Here is a 15,926-nt window from a genome sequence, read left to right as displayed (position 1 = left end):
AGGCAGAGGATGCTGAGTCTGGGGTGGTGACCAGCTCCAGGCCCTGGCATGGAGGCTCCTCGCGGGCACGGGACGCTGAGGCCCCGGGAGCAGGTGGGGGTCGGTCCCTCTCCCCGGCGTGGAGACTCCGGGCCGGCAGGGGGCGCTGCGTCCGGGGCGGGAGGCTCAGAACGGCTCCGGGCCGGCAGGGGGCGCTGGGCTGGCGGCGGCGCGGCGGCCACCCGGCAGGTGGCGCTCTGGCCGCGGGCGGGCGGCGGCGGCGGCGGCGGCGCGGCGCTGCGGCCGGCTCGCGGGCCCGGGGAAGCGGCGGCGGCGGCGGCGGCAGCGCAGGAGGCGGAGCGGCGGCGGCGGCGGGAGCGGCGGCGGCCCCGGGCGGGCTGGAGCGCCGCTGGCCGAGCGCACAGGCCGCGGCCCGCGGAGCCCGCCATGCCTGCGCAGGTCTGAGGCGCGGCGAGCCAGGGCCGAGGCGAACGGCGGCCGCGCCGGCCTGTGGCCCCGCAGCGGCCCGTCCCGGGCCCGATGAGCGGCGGCCTCGGCCTCCGGCGCAGCCCGGAAATGTCCGGCAAGATCGAGAAAGCAGGTGAGGCGCGGCGGCCGGCTCGGGGCGGCGGAGCCCGCGACCCGCGGCGCGGCCCCTGCCCTGGGCGGGCGGCCGGCCGGGCTCCCCGGGACGCGCGGGCCCGTGGCTGCGCCGGGAGCAGAAGTAAAGCCGCCGCCGGGCCTGCTCGGGCGCGTCGCAGCTTCGCCCCCGCGGGCCGTCCCGGGCGGCGGGCCCTGCCGCTCCGCGCTCTCCGGGGCGCACGGCCGGCGGGGCTCGGGGGCTGGGGCCGCGAGGCGGACGCGGCCGGAGCGCAGGGCCCCGCGGCCGGGCCGGTGGGTGGGTGCGCGCCGCCCGGCCCTCGGCGTGAACTTTCAGACAACGGCTGGGACCGGGCCGGGAGCGGCGGCCGCGTGTCCGAGTGGCTGCAGCGCCGGAGCCGAGCCCCGGCGGCGGGCGGTCGTCTTTCAGACGGTGAATAGAGCCGAGCCGTAAAATGTGTCATTTCCAGTGAGCCTTGAGTTTAAATTTAACCAGAAGTATCCACTTCGGAGGCTTCAAAGGAAGCAGGCAGGATGTGTCTGGGCATTTTTAGGGCGCGGGCGAGCTTTCCTCTGGAATCAAGCTGAGCTCTGGGAACAGGGCGTGTGGGGAGCCGCTTGGGTTCGGGGTCGATTATAAATCTCGAAGCAAACCTCATCTCTTTGTGTGTTACTAGAAATCTCAGAGACTTGCCTTGCGGTTACAGGGTTTTGCCTGTACTGGGAATAGAGTCTCCAAGATTCAACTAGGGCGGTGCATCTGGGTCCCAGGGCGTAATTAGCCAGCGACACCTCGCAGGGTGCACCCCTGGGTCCAAGGGGAGGGAGGCAGGCAGCCCAGGGCTGCGGTACTCGGAACAGCGCTGGTTGTCATAACCTGAGTACCAGATTAGCCTGGCAGCTGAGTTGTGCAAGGCAGGCTTTTAGGGAGCTGTAAAGGGGGAAGGTTGCACTGATTTTGGAAGTTGCTCATTTCCCAGGTTGACCAGGATCCTTTCTGAGAAGTGCCTCAGAAGTGGACCGAGAAGGCAGCACCACTTGCAGGCTGTGGCTTCAGCACAGGAAGAAAATGTTGGTACCCTTTATTGAGGGTTTTTTGTACATCCGGCTCTATGCTGAGCATCTTAAATGTATTGCTTATTAAATCCTCACAGCTTCTCTGTGAGAGAGAGTGTGGTCCACGTAGTTGAGGCTCAGGGGCTCCGTGAGTTCTCGCAGGCTGCCAGGCCAGAGGGCAGCGGGGCCAGGCACTGATGCCTGGCTCTCTGACCAGAAGCCTGGGTGCTTCCCTCAGGGGCAGGGCCCTTGGCTTCACGTGCTGTTTCTTGGGTATTTTTCTCACTGTTTTTGAGTACCAGGGCTGGGTCCAGTGACCACAAGTTGCTTTCTTGCACACATGCTCTTCCAGAAATATCTCTGGTTAATCTGTGCAGTGTCTCAGAACGGTTTTGTTGGGAAACTTGGATAGTTTGTTTTAAAAATAGCATTAACGGGGTCTTCTTTAACTATAAGGATAATTGTCAACAATTTGAGAATCATGTGAAAGTAAAAAGAGCTTATTGAAAAGCACCTGTCTCCCCACGGGCTACCTTCCCAGCTCGGCCCTCTCGGGAGGAGTCGTCACGTGCGTTCTCTGTTTCCTGGGGAAAGGAATAGGCATAGGTTATCCTTGGGCCTTCCCTGGGTACCCTCCTCTGCCAGGGACTGTAGTCAGTGCAAAAGCGGTGTGTGTCTGCCTTCAGAAGGGCTTATCTGAGGGTGGGAGCCCTAGCACAACCCTGGGCTGCCAGGCACAGGAACAGGAGGCAGGGCTTGTGGGCACAGGTGAGGGGGATGGTCATCAGCTGAGGGGTGGGGAAGGCTCTGGAGAGAGGGCCAGGGTACCCCAGGTGGAGATGGGGGAGGAGCCTGAGCAGGGGGTGTGGGAAGCTCAGGAAGGAGGAAGATGCGTTGGTTAGAGGCAGCTAAATAAGAAAGTTCTCAGGTTGGCAAGACCAGAGCTCATGGGGGGCTAGTGAGAGGGCCGTGCTTCTGGTATAAGGTCTTTTCCTGTGATTCACACACAACTGTCAAGGAAGATTGAGACACTCAGGGGTGAAGGGTATACCTTCCCGGTGGTTTCTGCCAGTCATTATAGGTGGACTTCAGCCTTGCATTTTGATAAGATTTCCTGTTAAGTTTCTGTTGGAATTTTCTAAATGGACCTACCCTTAAGTCACCAGCAGAGTATTTCATTTAAAGGAAAGGTCCTTAAGTGAAGCGGTGACTCCTGTTAGCAAGTGAACAGTCTCTGGTGAATTATAGCGCCTGACACCCAGGAAACAATCATCGTCCTTAGGTTTTGCTGTTTTCTGTTGACTTGAACCGAAGTGTTGCTACCTGTGTTCATAACCTCTTGTCTCTGAAAATAGGACCAGTGCTTTCACTTTTTAGGGCTTAAGGAATCCGATGTTTTTGAGTGTAAGAGAAAACTCTGGGCATCCTTTATACCTGAGACTCGCCCATTGTTCCATCCTGGTGCCTCCTGCGGGCTGCAGCCTCTTTAGCCTCTGGGGATGATCTTTTAGAGTCAGTCCTGCTTTTCCACATGTTTACTTATTCAGCAGTGCCTGGCTGTGGGTGGGGCCTGTAGGAGGGGTCACGCACACTGCACTCCTGAGGGCCGACCGTTTTGTAAGGACACAGGGAGCTTAGCTTCAGGTCGGGTTGTCCCCAATCATCAGCTCTGGGCCCAAGGGGCATCAAGACAGTCTGGGTTCCAGAGGGCGGCAGAGGGTCAACTTACTGGCTGGTTGGGGCCTGTCCAGTTAGGCTTGGTGAAGAAGGGTTGAACTTGGAAGGCCAGGGAGAATGCTGGGGTGGAGGGGGAGGCCTTCCTGGACTCCTTGCTGTCTTCCAGAGATAATGAGGAGGAGAGTAGCTGGGAGCCAGAAGGATTAGGGAGCTCCCAGGGTGAGCTCCCAGGCAGGTCTGCCAAGAAGAGGCTCTTCCCTCGAAGTGAAGAGGGACTTGTTCTGAAAGACCCACACTGGCAGGAGATGTGTGCAGTGCTCAGAGGGCCCCTTGGGGAACCAGTGAATATGGTTCTGGTTGTTCACGCAGTTCTGGTGGGTCTCCTTTTGCTCACACTTACTTCCAGCAAATGCACTGAGTGAAGGGAATTCATTTCTTAACCTCTCCGGAGTTTAAACACCTCTCTTGCCTGGTGAGTGGAGGTGACAGACTGGTGGCTGTGGGCTGGATTCAGTCCATAGATGAATTGTGTATGATCCACACATGTTCTTGGAGAAAAAAGAAAGACTTGATGATCAGTATTTAAAAATCAGGAAATCACTTACAAATCTCAGGTTTCTGGTTGTTTTGAAAAATGAGCAGCTCTGGTAACCCTGAGCCCTTGTTCCTACAGGGCACCTGCAGGCGGGGCCTGCTGCTCCTGCTGCCAGCCGCATCACTGATTCCCATTTGGACTGTTGACATTTGAGTTTGCAGCCCCTTCCTTGCAGAAACCGCTCGTACTTGTTAGCTTTTCACCTGGACTTTGAAATCTGCTCCATTCCTTCACGGATCCATCCCTTAACCCCCTCAGCACTGATTCAGCCCCCACTGCCAGGTGCTGCCCGAGCCTCTGGGGAACCCACTAGGAATGGACTCGGCAGACATCTCGCCATTACACAGGCCTTAACTCTGGCAGTGTGGGGAACGCCAGGGAGGTAACAAGGGGCCACGTGAGACTTACGGTGGGAACTACCTCGGGGAGGGATTGAGATTTAAGATGAGACGTGAAGGGTGAGTCTTAGCTGGACACAGCAGAGGGGGCAGGACAGAGGTGGCTTCAGATTTAACTGACTACTCACCAGAGTCTCAGTTGCTCATTCTCTCAGTTCATTCATCAGTTTATCCTGAACCATCTAAGGGCTTGGAGTTGCTGTAGTGTTTGGGATATAAGAAAGATCCCTGCCTCCCCTTACCATCCAGCTGGGGCAGACAGTAAGAGTAGATGTCACAGAGATGCAAATCACGCAGATCTGGGGGTAGGGTGGGGTCTGTTTCCCTGCTGTGTGTTCCCAGCAGGCCACTGGGAGTCTGTCTAGGGATTTCATCATTGCCCGAGCCCTCTGGCCTGCTCTCTAGGCGCCCAGTGGCCTCAGGCTGTTCAGAGGGGCTGCTGAAGTGGTGGCAGCCTCACCCGGTGCCTTCACTCGGTGTCCTTTATTCTGAGGACAGAATAAATGTAGCGTCTCTGACTCAGGTGCTGTTTTTCAAATGTGTGAAGGTGCTTTCATTATAAATTAAAAGGGAAAAGTTACACTGACTGCATTCATTGTAAATGGTTGTCATTATGTATTTTCTCAGAACAAATAAGAAGTGTGAGTACTGTCACATGAGGCTGCACCTTTTTTTGGCCTAGGAAAGAGTCCTTGTAGGTCAGCGGTCACTGCATTTTGATCGATTTTAAACTTCTTTCAAGTTTTACACTAACACCCCCCCCCCCCCCCCCCGGTTATCAGTCTTTGTGTTCAGAATGTATCCAGTCAATAAACACAGCACTCTTATGGCTCCGGCTAGTCAGTCCCTCCCTCCCCTCCCTGACACGTGCGACACTGAGTCCCTCTTCCTTGGCAAGCACTGTGCCGCCCTGCGGTGGCACAGAGCCCGCGGGAGCCTGGGTCACAGGCCAGGGTAACATCAGAGCAATCTTGAAAATGTCGGTAGTTTGCAGAATGCGTGGATAGCTGACTGCATTTCAGTTGATCCTCACGACCATCCTGAGGGCTAGAGCGGGTCTGCTTATCCCCGTTCTGCCCTTGAGGGCAGCTGAGGCCCAGGGAAGTCTGGAGACTTGTGCGGGTTCACAGCCCTAGTGCAGGGAGGTGGGGGCCCGACCTCAGCTCTGACTCCGGCAGCCCCTTTCTGCCTTTACAGAGCACTGCTTAGAGCGGCCCTTGTTGCTGGAGACACAATAGCTTTATTTTAATTATTGTTTCATGTTTCTAAGTTTCTTTTTTGGTCTTACCAAAAAAAAAAAAAAAAAAGCCAGTTAAGTTCGGGTGGGTCCGATGCAGCCTTCAGGCTACAGATGATGCTAACAACAGTGATACCACCAGCAGTGTTACACGGAGATAAGGCGCAGGCTGAGTCGACCACAGCCACCCCAGGGTTTCCTGGTCTCCTGAGCAGCTGTTGGCAGAGGTGGTTTGAATGGGATTCCTTGTAGCCAGCAGACCCGATAGCAGGCCTGTAAAGATGAGTCATGTGTGAGCTTGCAGAAAAATCATCTTCCAAATTAGCCTGGATTGGAGAACGCCTCGAGCTCAGGGCTGGGCCTTACCTCAGTCCAGCTGAATGTGTTCCCGTTGCCATAATAAGCTGACGCACTGGAAGAAGCAGCGGCCTGGCAGGGCTGCCCGCTCCGCACCCACACAGCCTCGACGGGCACCCGGCTGCCGGGACAGGTGTTCCTGACTCGTCACCCACCTGGTCCCAGAGGCCACCCCTGAGGCTGCTTTACAATTTTAAAAAAACAAAGCAAAACAGTTTGTGAATTGTTAAAGGATCTGTCATCCTAGTTTGAGGTCACTTGCTTTAGACTATTTGATCATTTAGACCAGTGTGACCTTGGGAGATTATTTCCCTTTTCTGGGTCTGTTTTCTCCATCAGTGCCATGAAGGCAGGGGATGGGGGGGGTGGCCTCTAAAATTAGTGCTTCCCTGTTTTGCTTTGTTTTAAAGCAGCAGGTCCTTTTTTTATATATAAAAAATGGTAGTCTACCATTACTGGGGAGCTGCTTTGGGCCCCGCCAGTCCTTACTGCTCAGCTGTGGCCCCCAAGGCTCCTCCTTGAGTCCTCCACCGAGCACAGTGTGAAAACCCACTTCCTGGATGCGCTCAGCCTCTTCTACCAAGACCTACTTCCTTTAGACTCTTTGTGCCTCTTCTTCTAGCAGGTAGTAAATTCCATGGGAAGGCCGCAGATAAGCCCTTTGGATAGAATGATACTGTTTCACTCATTCAGAAACCAGAGCCCCATTTTCCTTTCCGAAAGTTAAAAATCAACAAATACTTTCTTAAATAGACTGTTGGCTCCATGAGGGCGTGGGCCTGTGTGGCCCAGCACGGGGTGGCCTTGGCGGCACTTAGAACACAGTGGGCGCTCGGTACCACTTACTAGTGACTTTAGTTACTGTTCTCATGGGATGAGCCTAGGTTTCTGATTCCAGGTCTCAGAATCAACTGTAAATGGGGCTTCTTCTGGGGTTTGAATTGCCAATTAGGATGTTTCTTGATGCGTTAGTAGGACCGATACCCTGATGCCAGTAGTTGGGATTCTGTGTTACTGTACACCTTGGTCAGTGTTTAGTGATTCCTCTGAAAACTGATGATGAGGCTGCGATCAGATCCTAGAACTCTGTTAAGAGAGCTCTAGATGTGACGAGAGTCCGGGGCACGTGCAACCCCGCCGCCCCGGAGCTGTCATCTGCAGTGACTCTGCCTGGTCCTGGGGGCGCACGGGAACTTCCTGCTCTTAGGCAGTGCTCATTCGCATCCAGCAGTTGTGGTTTTGCCTTTCATTTACAAACCAGGGCACATGCCAGCTCTGCTAGCCCGCCTGTGACGATGGCTGTGCGGTGGGAGGCCCTGCTTGTGCTTGTTGTTTTTTTCACTTGGCCTCTGAGCATTAGTCAGGACTGGCTCCCTGCGCTGTCAGCTGTGTGTTCATGGTGCGACTGTGCGGTGCATGGTGTCTCTGAGGGGCTGGGAGGCAGGTGTCGTGCTCTGCTGGCTCCCCCTTTCCTCTTTGTCGAGGGCTTAAGCCAAGTCTCTCATGCCACTTCTTCCTCGTCTGTGAGCAAAGACGCTGTGGAGAGACTGGCCTAAATGGATTAGAAATCTGGTATCAGATGGTCACAGTTCCCCTTTCTCCCCATTTTTTCTTCCAGGCTGTGATTGGGAAGATAGATGATAGTTCTCTGAACCAGAGTCCTGCCCTGCAGTCTGGACTGCATCTGCCTAAAATACTGCCATTTTCTCATAACAGCTTACACCCTTCATTTGCATCAGTTCCTTAAAGACGATCTGTCTCCTTGCCTTTCATTGGTTTGCTGGCTCCACACAATTGTTTTACTGCAAATTAAGTTTTGTGATCAGGAAGCTCTGCCCTGCTTTTAAAGCCTAGAAGAAATGGAGCTGTCAAACACAGGATGGTGTGAGGTGCTTCCCGGGGCTGAGAACAGAAGGGCGGAGTTCAGGCATTTGCTTTCTAGCTTTTCAGAAATGTATGCCACTGGTGTGGACTTGACAGATGTGGCTCCTAGCCGCACACTGTACAGTTTTTTTTATTTACCTTAATTTTTTTGAGGGGTAAGGCAATTAGGTTTATTTATTTATTTTTAGAGGAGGTACTGGGGGTTGAACCCAGGACCTCATGCATGCTAAACATGTGCTGTACCACTTGAGCTGCACCCTCCACCCTATATTGTTAAAAATGGCAACCAGGCATGGTTTCCCTGAGCAGAAGTGTGATGCTTGCAATCTTTAAGAGAAGGAAGGCATAGACATGGAATGAGAGGAGAGGAAGTCCAGGGGAACGTGATGGCTCCAGTAGCCACTTAGTTGACCCAAAAAACAAGCAAACAAAAAAACCAACAAAACTTCTGGTTTGGAAACAGTGGTTGTATTTATTTGCTGGTTATGGATAATCACATGTGCCGTCTTTCCTTGAAGTGACTGTTTGTGAAATAAATAGATGAGTGATTGTGCTTGGGTCATGGACTTAGCTGCTCTCAACCCCTCTTTTCAATGATAAATACAAATAATAGTAGTAGCTAACATTCACAAGTACTTACCACATGCTGGTACCAGGCTCTGTTCTGGTCTCCTTTAATCCCCTCAACAGGAGAAAGGTACTAAACCCTTCTCATTCTACAGAGGACGAAACTCAGACACAGCTTTTTTTTGTGTGCATGGGATCCTAAGCTGCAGAGTAGCTGAGGTTTGCTGTGGTCATACCAAGTTGGGGCCAAGATAAGGCTAAAGCCCATTTGCCTAAATCACATTTATCCATATTTTCATTGGCTGTGATGGCATTGTTCTCATGGCTGTTGTCACTTGGGTATGAACCTTCTCGTTTCCAGGGACTTCACCACTGAGGTGGCTGCTACACTAAAAGGGCCAGTTAATAATGTTGGAGGGGATGCTTGAGATGACAGGGTCCCCTGGCTGTCCTGCTCCAGCTCACAGGGGGCAGGAAGCCCTGCTTCTTGCTGGGTGACCTTGGGCAAACTGCTTACTGTTTCTGAGTCTCTGGTGCCTGTTTTGTACCCTGATGGGGTGGACAGACCCATCTCAGTGCCCTTCCTAATGCTGATTCTCTGAGTCCAGTCTGCAGCATGAAGAGGGGGATGGGATGTATTGGGGTTGTTTTGTGGGGTTTTTATGACACTGGTGTTGGATGGCATGTAACCATTCGTCATCATGATAAAACCTAATATTTTGTAGCTTTCAGAACGCTTTTACAGGCATCGGGTTTTGTGTTTTGTTTTCTGGGGATTTTTTGCTGTTGTTTTAGGTTTTGTTTGCCTGTCTGTTTTATTATTATAAAGCGTCAGAGTTAACATGGCATTTTTCCCCAGTGAGAAGGACGACCGCTAACCATTGCTGAGTGCGTCCTGTGGGGCTGGGCCGTGTGCTAGGAGTTTTACCTTCTGATACCTGTTGATGTAATTGGTTCTACTGTTGTAAAGAGAGAAATAGCAAATGTTGTGCCATTTAACAGTTGAGGAAAGGGAGACGGGAAAAGGGGAAGTAACTTGCCAGGGTCACGTGTTTGATGAGAGGTAGGGCTAGTTGGGGAACTTGGGTTTCACTCATCACTCATCTTCCCTGCCCCACTGTGTGCTCCCGGCCCCACCGAGAGTCTGGATCTAGGGTCTCCTGCTCCCCACAGCAGAGCCACAGGGAGGCTGGTTGACAGGCCCTGTCATTGTCATTGGTGGAACCTGCCCTGGGATTCCCCTGGGGCTTCCCAGCCTCTCCGCAGGACTGTTAACGTGGCTTCACATCTGCCTACAGATTTATGAAGCAGTTTCTGGTTTCTGAGTTATAGAGGTAGCTTAAAAAGCATTTGCCGAAAACATTGCAGTGGAATCTACTTTGGATATAGACAGTGGGGAGTGGCCCTTAGATGACATAGCTCTCCCCACCCACCTACACACTCACCCACCCATCCATTCAGCCATACACCACCCCTCCCACTCACTCACCCACTCACCCACCCCTGACTCCTCCCCCACGCCCACTCATACATCTGTTCAGCACCTCACCATCCATACAACATTGGCTGAGTGCTCAGTGTCCAGCAGCCAGCCAAGGCAGTGGCTGGTACTGAGAAGTTTGGAGGCATCTGTGCCCTTAGGGAGTGGACAATCCAGCCACCACCTGGGCTACATGCAGGGGACTTTTGACCTAGGCTTTCGTACTTAACACTCATCCACGTTGCAGGCAGCATGAGCCTGGGCTAGAGGTCCAAAGACCTGCTTCGTGGCCCCTGGGTCTGCACAGTGCACAGCTCAGTGTCCCTCAGAGCCCCCAGTCTCCCTCTCTGTGAAGTGGGAGGGGGGACTCATGGAGCAGTGACTGGGAGCACGGGCTTCCACTGAGCACTGGAGCTGTGGTTTTGGATCCCCACTCTCCCATGGAACCGTAGGATCTTGGGCAAGTCACTTTGCCTGACTAAGCCTCAGTTCCTTACCTGTAAAATGGAATAAAAAATCCTAACAGTGCCTACCCTGTGGTGTTGAGAGGGGATCAAATGAGCTGATGCGTATAGAGCCCTTGAGGGAGCCTTGACACAAGAAACATTAGCTTTCGATCTACCTCATGTTCCCTTCTGCTCTAAAATGACCATTTCCTTTCAATGGTCTTATAGTAAGTGAAGTTCAGACCTCAGCACTCACAGAAGGGAAGGTCTCTGGCTATCGTGTGTGTCTGTGTCTCTGTGTGTCTGTCCACCTCTCTCTCTCTCAAAAGTTGAACTCCAGGGAATAGGTTTTTACAGCTAAGTTGCAAACCTCCAAAGAGATCACGTACAGGAAGAGTAGATGGCATTTCATTTCAACTACACATGTGGCCCCAGCACGTGCAGTAGGTGGAGGAAAGTCCTGATCATATTCTTTTGTGAGTCTGTCTAAACGGAATGGCCCTGTGCTCGGGCAGTGGCTCATATCAGAGCCAAAACAGGGCTGGTCACCGGTAGGTTATGTTTTGGCTCCATCCCAGGAAGCACCACCTCAGTTTCTCCTTGCCGGGGTGGCTCTTAGGATTAACTAAACCATCTTTGTTCATCACTGAGGGTGAAATGATCACAAGACATTGCCTTCGTTCAGTGACAGCTGAAACACCACAAGCCATTTCAAGATCCTTGTGTTCCGGCAACTTACAAATTGCATTGAACGCCACAAGTGATATGGTTTCATACCCTTTATTTCCCTTCCTTGGTGAGTTTTCTCAGTTAAGGTGAATTCAGAAATCCTAATGTATCGTTCTGAGTCGTCTTAGCTGTGCTCTCCCGAGCCTTTCTGATCAAGGAGAGTAAACGTGTGTAGTCTGCTTACGGGTTTGTCAGTGCAGCTGGCCCCAAAGCGCAGGGCTATTTGCAGAGACCAAAGCCCAGTCAACTGTTTTCACTTTCTTTAATCATTTGGTCCTGGAGCTAAAGAACTTCTCACTTAATTAGCATAACCACCCTAATTTGTGCTTCTGCCTCAGCTTGTCAAGAGTACCTTACAAATATTAATTCTCTGAGCTCATCATAAAAGCAAAGGCTTAGATCAAAAGCATGCTTTCCTGCATGAGCTGTCTTTAGTTGTTTTTTTTCCCTGTTTATGGGGCGCTGTCTATTAATTACCCTAAATGTGCAGGGTTGTAGAACGAAGTTTTCATATTTGATCAAGATAGGAATTGAACTAGGGTCCTGGACTACATTTCAGGCCTGTGTTTCAGGGAGCTTATAGAACCATGGTCTCAGCTTCATAGTGAAATGCACCCACTACCCAGGAAGTCACGTAGCCTGAAGTCATCAGGGGAGTGTGAGTCACTGTCACCAGGAATGTGTGGAACTGTGGCATCTTTGGACAATGGTGAGAGAACCAGGCTGAGTGTCTGGAGCCTTCCTTTCTGGCCTCACACTGTCACACATCTGCTGTGTCCTCTGGGGCAGGCCCCAGTCCCTCTGTAGACCTTAAACAGGAGCAGTGGATCATAAGTCCCACTGAGAATCTGATGGAAGCTTTGTGGTCCTGTCCCCAGGGAGAAAGATTATATGTGGACATGATTCTACCAACCCTAAGTTCCTGCTACTATATGATAAATGCTAATTTGCAAACACTTCAGGTCTTGGAGAGATGGAATGGCATCTTGGATATCTGAATAATCAGCACTTAATTTCTCCTAGTTCAGTCAGACTTGGGTTCAAGGGACAGTCAGTAACGACATTTCTGGAGTTTTGTAAGGATTCCATGAGCTGATGCTTGTAAGCTGCTCAGCATTATGCCTGTGTAGATAAAAGGAGAAACCTTTCCCCATCTGCATAAGAATTTCTTAAAATTTTACATAGTAAAATTTTTATAGTAAAATTGAATTTTGGGGAGTGTACAGTTCTCTGAGTTTTAACTCATCTGTAGGTTTTTGTAACCACTACCACAATCAGGATTGAGAAAAATTCTATCACTTTAGGGGAAAAAAAGAAAAAACTTCTTGCTGACCCTTTGTCATCAAACCCCTCCTCTATCTCTGGCTTCTGGCAACAATCTGTTTTCCATCCCCTAGTTTTGTCTTTTCTAGAATTTCATATGATATGTCACTTCTGGAAGTGAGCTGCTTTTCCTCAGTGTACTGCCTGTGAGATTCATGAAGGTTTTGTTTTTGTCAGTAGTTTATTCTTTTTTATCACTCAGTATTATTTCATTATATGGACACAATCAGTGTTTGCATAGAATTTAACTTCAGTTAACTAGTTCTGTTTTCTGGAAATAGATAAAGATGGCATTTGATCAACACAGAAATCAAACAACCCAATTAAAAAACTTGAGTCGACATCTCCAAAGAAGATATGCAAGTGGCCAGTAAGCACATGAAAAGATGTTCAGCAGCACTGACCCCTGGGGAAGTGCACGTCAGAACCGCAGGGAGCTGGCCCCTCACGCTCATTAGGACGCCTGCTCTCAAAAAATCAGAAAATAGCAAGTGTTGGCAAGGATGTGTAGAAATGGGAGCTCTTATGCACTGTTAGTAGGAATGTAAAATGGTGCAGCCAGTATGGAAACCAGTGGTGATTCCTCAAAAAATTAAAAATAGAATTATCAGGGGGGAGAGTATAGGTCAGTGGTAGAGTGCATGCTTAGCATGCTTGAGGTCCTGGGTTCAGTCCCCAGTACTTCCGTTACAAATAGAATTGTCATATAATTCAGCAGTCCCACTTCTGGGCATATACCCAAAAGAAACAAAAGAAGGGACTCAAAAAAGTTATTTGTATATCCAGTTTCATGGCAGCGTTATTAACGATAGCCGAAAGGTGTCCGTTGTCGGATGATGGATAGACGAGATATGGTATATACACCCAATGGAACATCAGCCCGCCTTAAAAAAGAAAGACACTCTGACACACGTTTCAGTGTGGATGAGTCTTGGAGACATTATGCTAAGCGAGATGAGTCTGACACGAAAGGACAAATATCGTATGACTACACTTGTGTGAGATACCTAAGAGGAACCAAATTATAGAGACAGGAGCTAAGTAGAGTGGTGGTTGCCGGGGCTGGGGAAGGGGGAATGGGGAGTTACTGCTGAACATTTAATTAATGTTTGAGTTCAGTTTTACGAGGTGAAAAGAGTTCTGTGACTGGATGGTGGTGGTAGCGTCACAATAGTGTGAGTGTGTTTATTATCATTGAACTGTACACTTAAAATGGTTACGATGGTAAATTTTATGTATATTTCACCACAGTATTTTTTTTTGTAAAAAAGAACTGGATACCAAATATTTTTCAATATTTATATAATTACTATTAAATATCTTATAAGTTACATCAAAACATTTAAAAAATGATGGCATATGATAACTGTATTACTAGGAAACAGTGGTTTTGGTAAAATGACCTCTGGTTTAATTAATTACATCTGGGCTGAGAGGCGCTGTAGATGGACTGTAAACACCTGGTGGGATGTGATACTTTGGGCTCCCTGAGTGCAGTGACTCTTGTAATTGGGCTGCTTCTCCAGGGAGCCTGTCCAATGAGAGATGCTGGCTCCTGAGGGGCAGGAAGCTTTTAGACCAGGGTGGATCCCCACCCAGGGGATGTGGAGCTCCTCAGCTGTGCTGCACTCCTTCAGGGACCCTTACAGAGGGGACTGTCCAGTGCTGCCCTCCAGCAACTTTTGGTTCCCATCCTTTATTGGTCTGAGTAGATCGGTGCCAGAAGTGGAATGGAAGTCCCTGGGCCTTAATGTCTAGTTGAGCCCCAGACCCTGGTGGTGGTGTAGCCTGGCATACAGTGAGTGCTCTGTGCGTGTCAACTGTTAATACAGATTCTCACAAGCTCCTCAGTGGCTTCCATCTGAGATTCCGCCTGGATACCATTGTCGGCACTTACTCTGAGTTGCCAACACAGATGGCATTAACTCCAGCCTTGTTTGGCAGGATTCCAGGCTATCAACCACAATCATGAGAAGGTATCACTGACTTGGGGGAGGGGAAGAGAGAGGATGATCTATGCAGATGCAAGATCAAGGCCTTCTCTAAGAATTCAAAGGCTGTGAAGACCCTGTTAGATGGAATGGTGCCCCCATTTTGGAGTTGTCACCTCAAGATTGTTGCGATAGGTCCCTGCCTTCATGAGCACCATTAACACATCTCTCTATATGACTCTGGGCCATTACTGTGTTTTTTTGATACTATGGCATCAGCACCTAAGACATATTATTGATTTAGTAACACTTTAAGGAAACAAAAATAAAAACAAACACATTAGCAAGGTTGATTATAAGATAACACACCCTGATTTCTAAAGTTAAACTGTGAAGAAGTAAATATTTTAGAATCAAGGAAATACAATATGAAGCATTGATTCATTCTTTCAGCTGGTTTCTTGAGCACCTACTGTCTATAGTTCGTGATGCATAAGCCAGGCTCCTGCTCGCATGGTGCTCACTGTGATTGGTCCAGGTCTCCCCTCCAAGCCACGTCTAGCCTTTGAGGATTCAGACCCTGGAGTTCGCTTATAAATGTAGCTCTAGTCTAGACTCACAGTTAGATGTCTGGACACCAGAGGAAAATTACTTTGAGGATCACTGGGCTCATGCAGACATGGCAGATGGGGTGATGATCACACATCTCGGCTCACACCTGCTGTCCTGGCATAATTATTGATAGCACCCTCCCTGTCACTTTTAAAGTGTCCTTATTTGGATGGGAAAACACTGAGGGAGGAATCGTTTACAGTTACTGAGTTCCACACATTTGTGTTGGAGAGGGTCTTGGGTTTTGCAATGAGAGAACTATTTCAGAAGTGTGGCCTGTTTCAAGGCAGGATCAAGCCCATAGAGCCCATAGGAGGGTCAGCTGAATTTGGTTTTTGTCCCATTCTCCCCATGGGCATCTGCCACTTTGCGTGTTCCAATCACTTAGTTCCTGGAAGCATCAAAATCTGGGACAGTTTGGTTTAAAAAACAATAAAGATGTACAGACAACAACCAGAACATGTTTTCCTCATGATAAAAATTAGATTAACCAGATCTTAAATTCATATTCTTTGGAATGATTGGAAAGGATATTAGTGTTTGTGTCAAGTCTTACAGAGAAAGTTGGAAAAATAATTATATAGGAACAGTAATCTGGTTATGTTGGACAGAGATTTGTTTTTCCTGTTGCTATAGAAAGGAGTATGGGGATTGAATTTTTGGAAGAAGTTGCCTTTTGATTCAAGTATTACATTTGATGTTTAAAGAAAACAGCCAGAAAGACAGGAAGCTCCATGTTTATGACAGATGGGTAGCTTGTGGCCTGTTTTATTAGCAGGTATTGATGACCGGATCATCTGGGTCAGGCGGTCCCTCTCCTGAGGACCTCCTGGGTAGCCCCGAATGCTGCCTGCCTTCTCCAGTAGGTCTCACATTTTAGCATCTGGAGGTTGCATTCGCACCAGCCCTTAGCCTCTGACGCAGTAGGTCTGCAGTCGGGCTGAGAATTGGCATTTCTAACAAGTTCCCAGATAGCGCTGCTGCTGCTGGGGGCAGGGCAGTGGAGGGTACTGTGCGGTCACTGCGTAGTGTTTAGTATGGAGGGGAATGGAGAG

At 50.1% G+C, this 15,926-nt stretch overlaps 1 protein-coding gene across 4 annotated transcripts in view; it reads left to right on the top strand.

Annotated features, from left to right (window-relative positions):
• The first annotated feature begins 256 nt into the window (after positions 1-256).
• The window catches only part of RAPGEF1 (Rap guanine nucleotide exchange factor 1), a 128,113-nt gene continuing 112,443 nt past the window's right edge, over positions 257-15,926 (top strand). For all 4 annotated transcript variants that reach the window (XM_072960340.1, XM_072960337.1, XM_072960339.1 and 1 more), the window contains exon 1: positions 257-580. In XM_072960340.1, coding sequence (XP_072816441.1) covers positions 520-580 — 61 coding nt within the window. In that variant the 5' untranslated portion in view covers positions 257-519. The remainder of the gene's footprint in view (positions 581-15,926) is intronic.

This window comes from Vicugna pacos, chromosome 4 (assembly GCF_048564905.1).
Source record: "Vicugna pacos chromosome 4, VicPac4, whole genome shotgun sequence".
NCBI classification, from domain to species: Eukaryota; Metazoa; Chordata; class Mammalia; order Artiodactyla; family Camelidae; genus Vicugna; species Vicugna pacos.
This window is presented reverse-complemented; position numbering and strand designations above follow the sequence as displayed.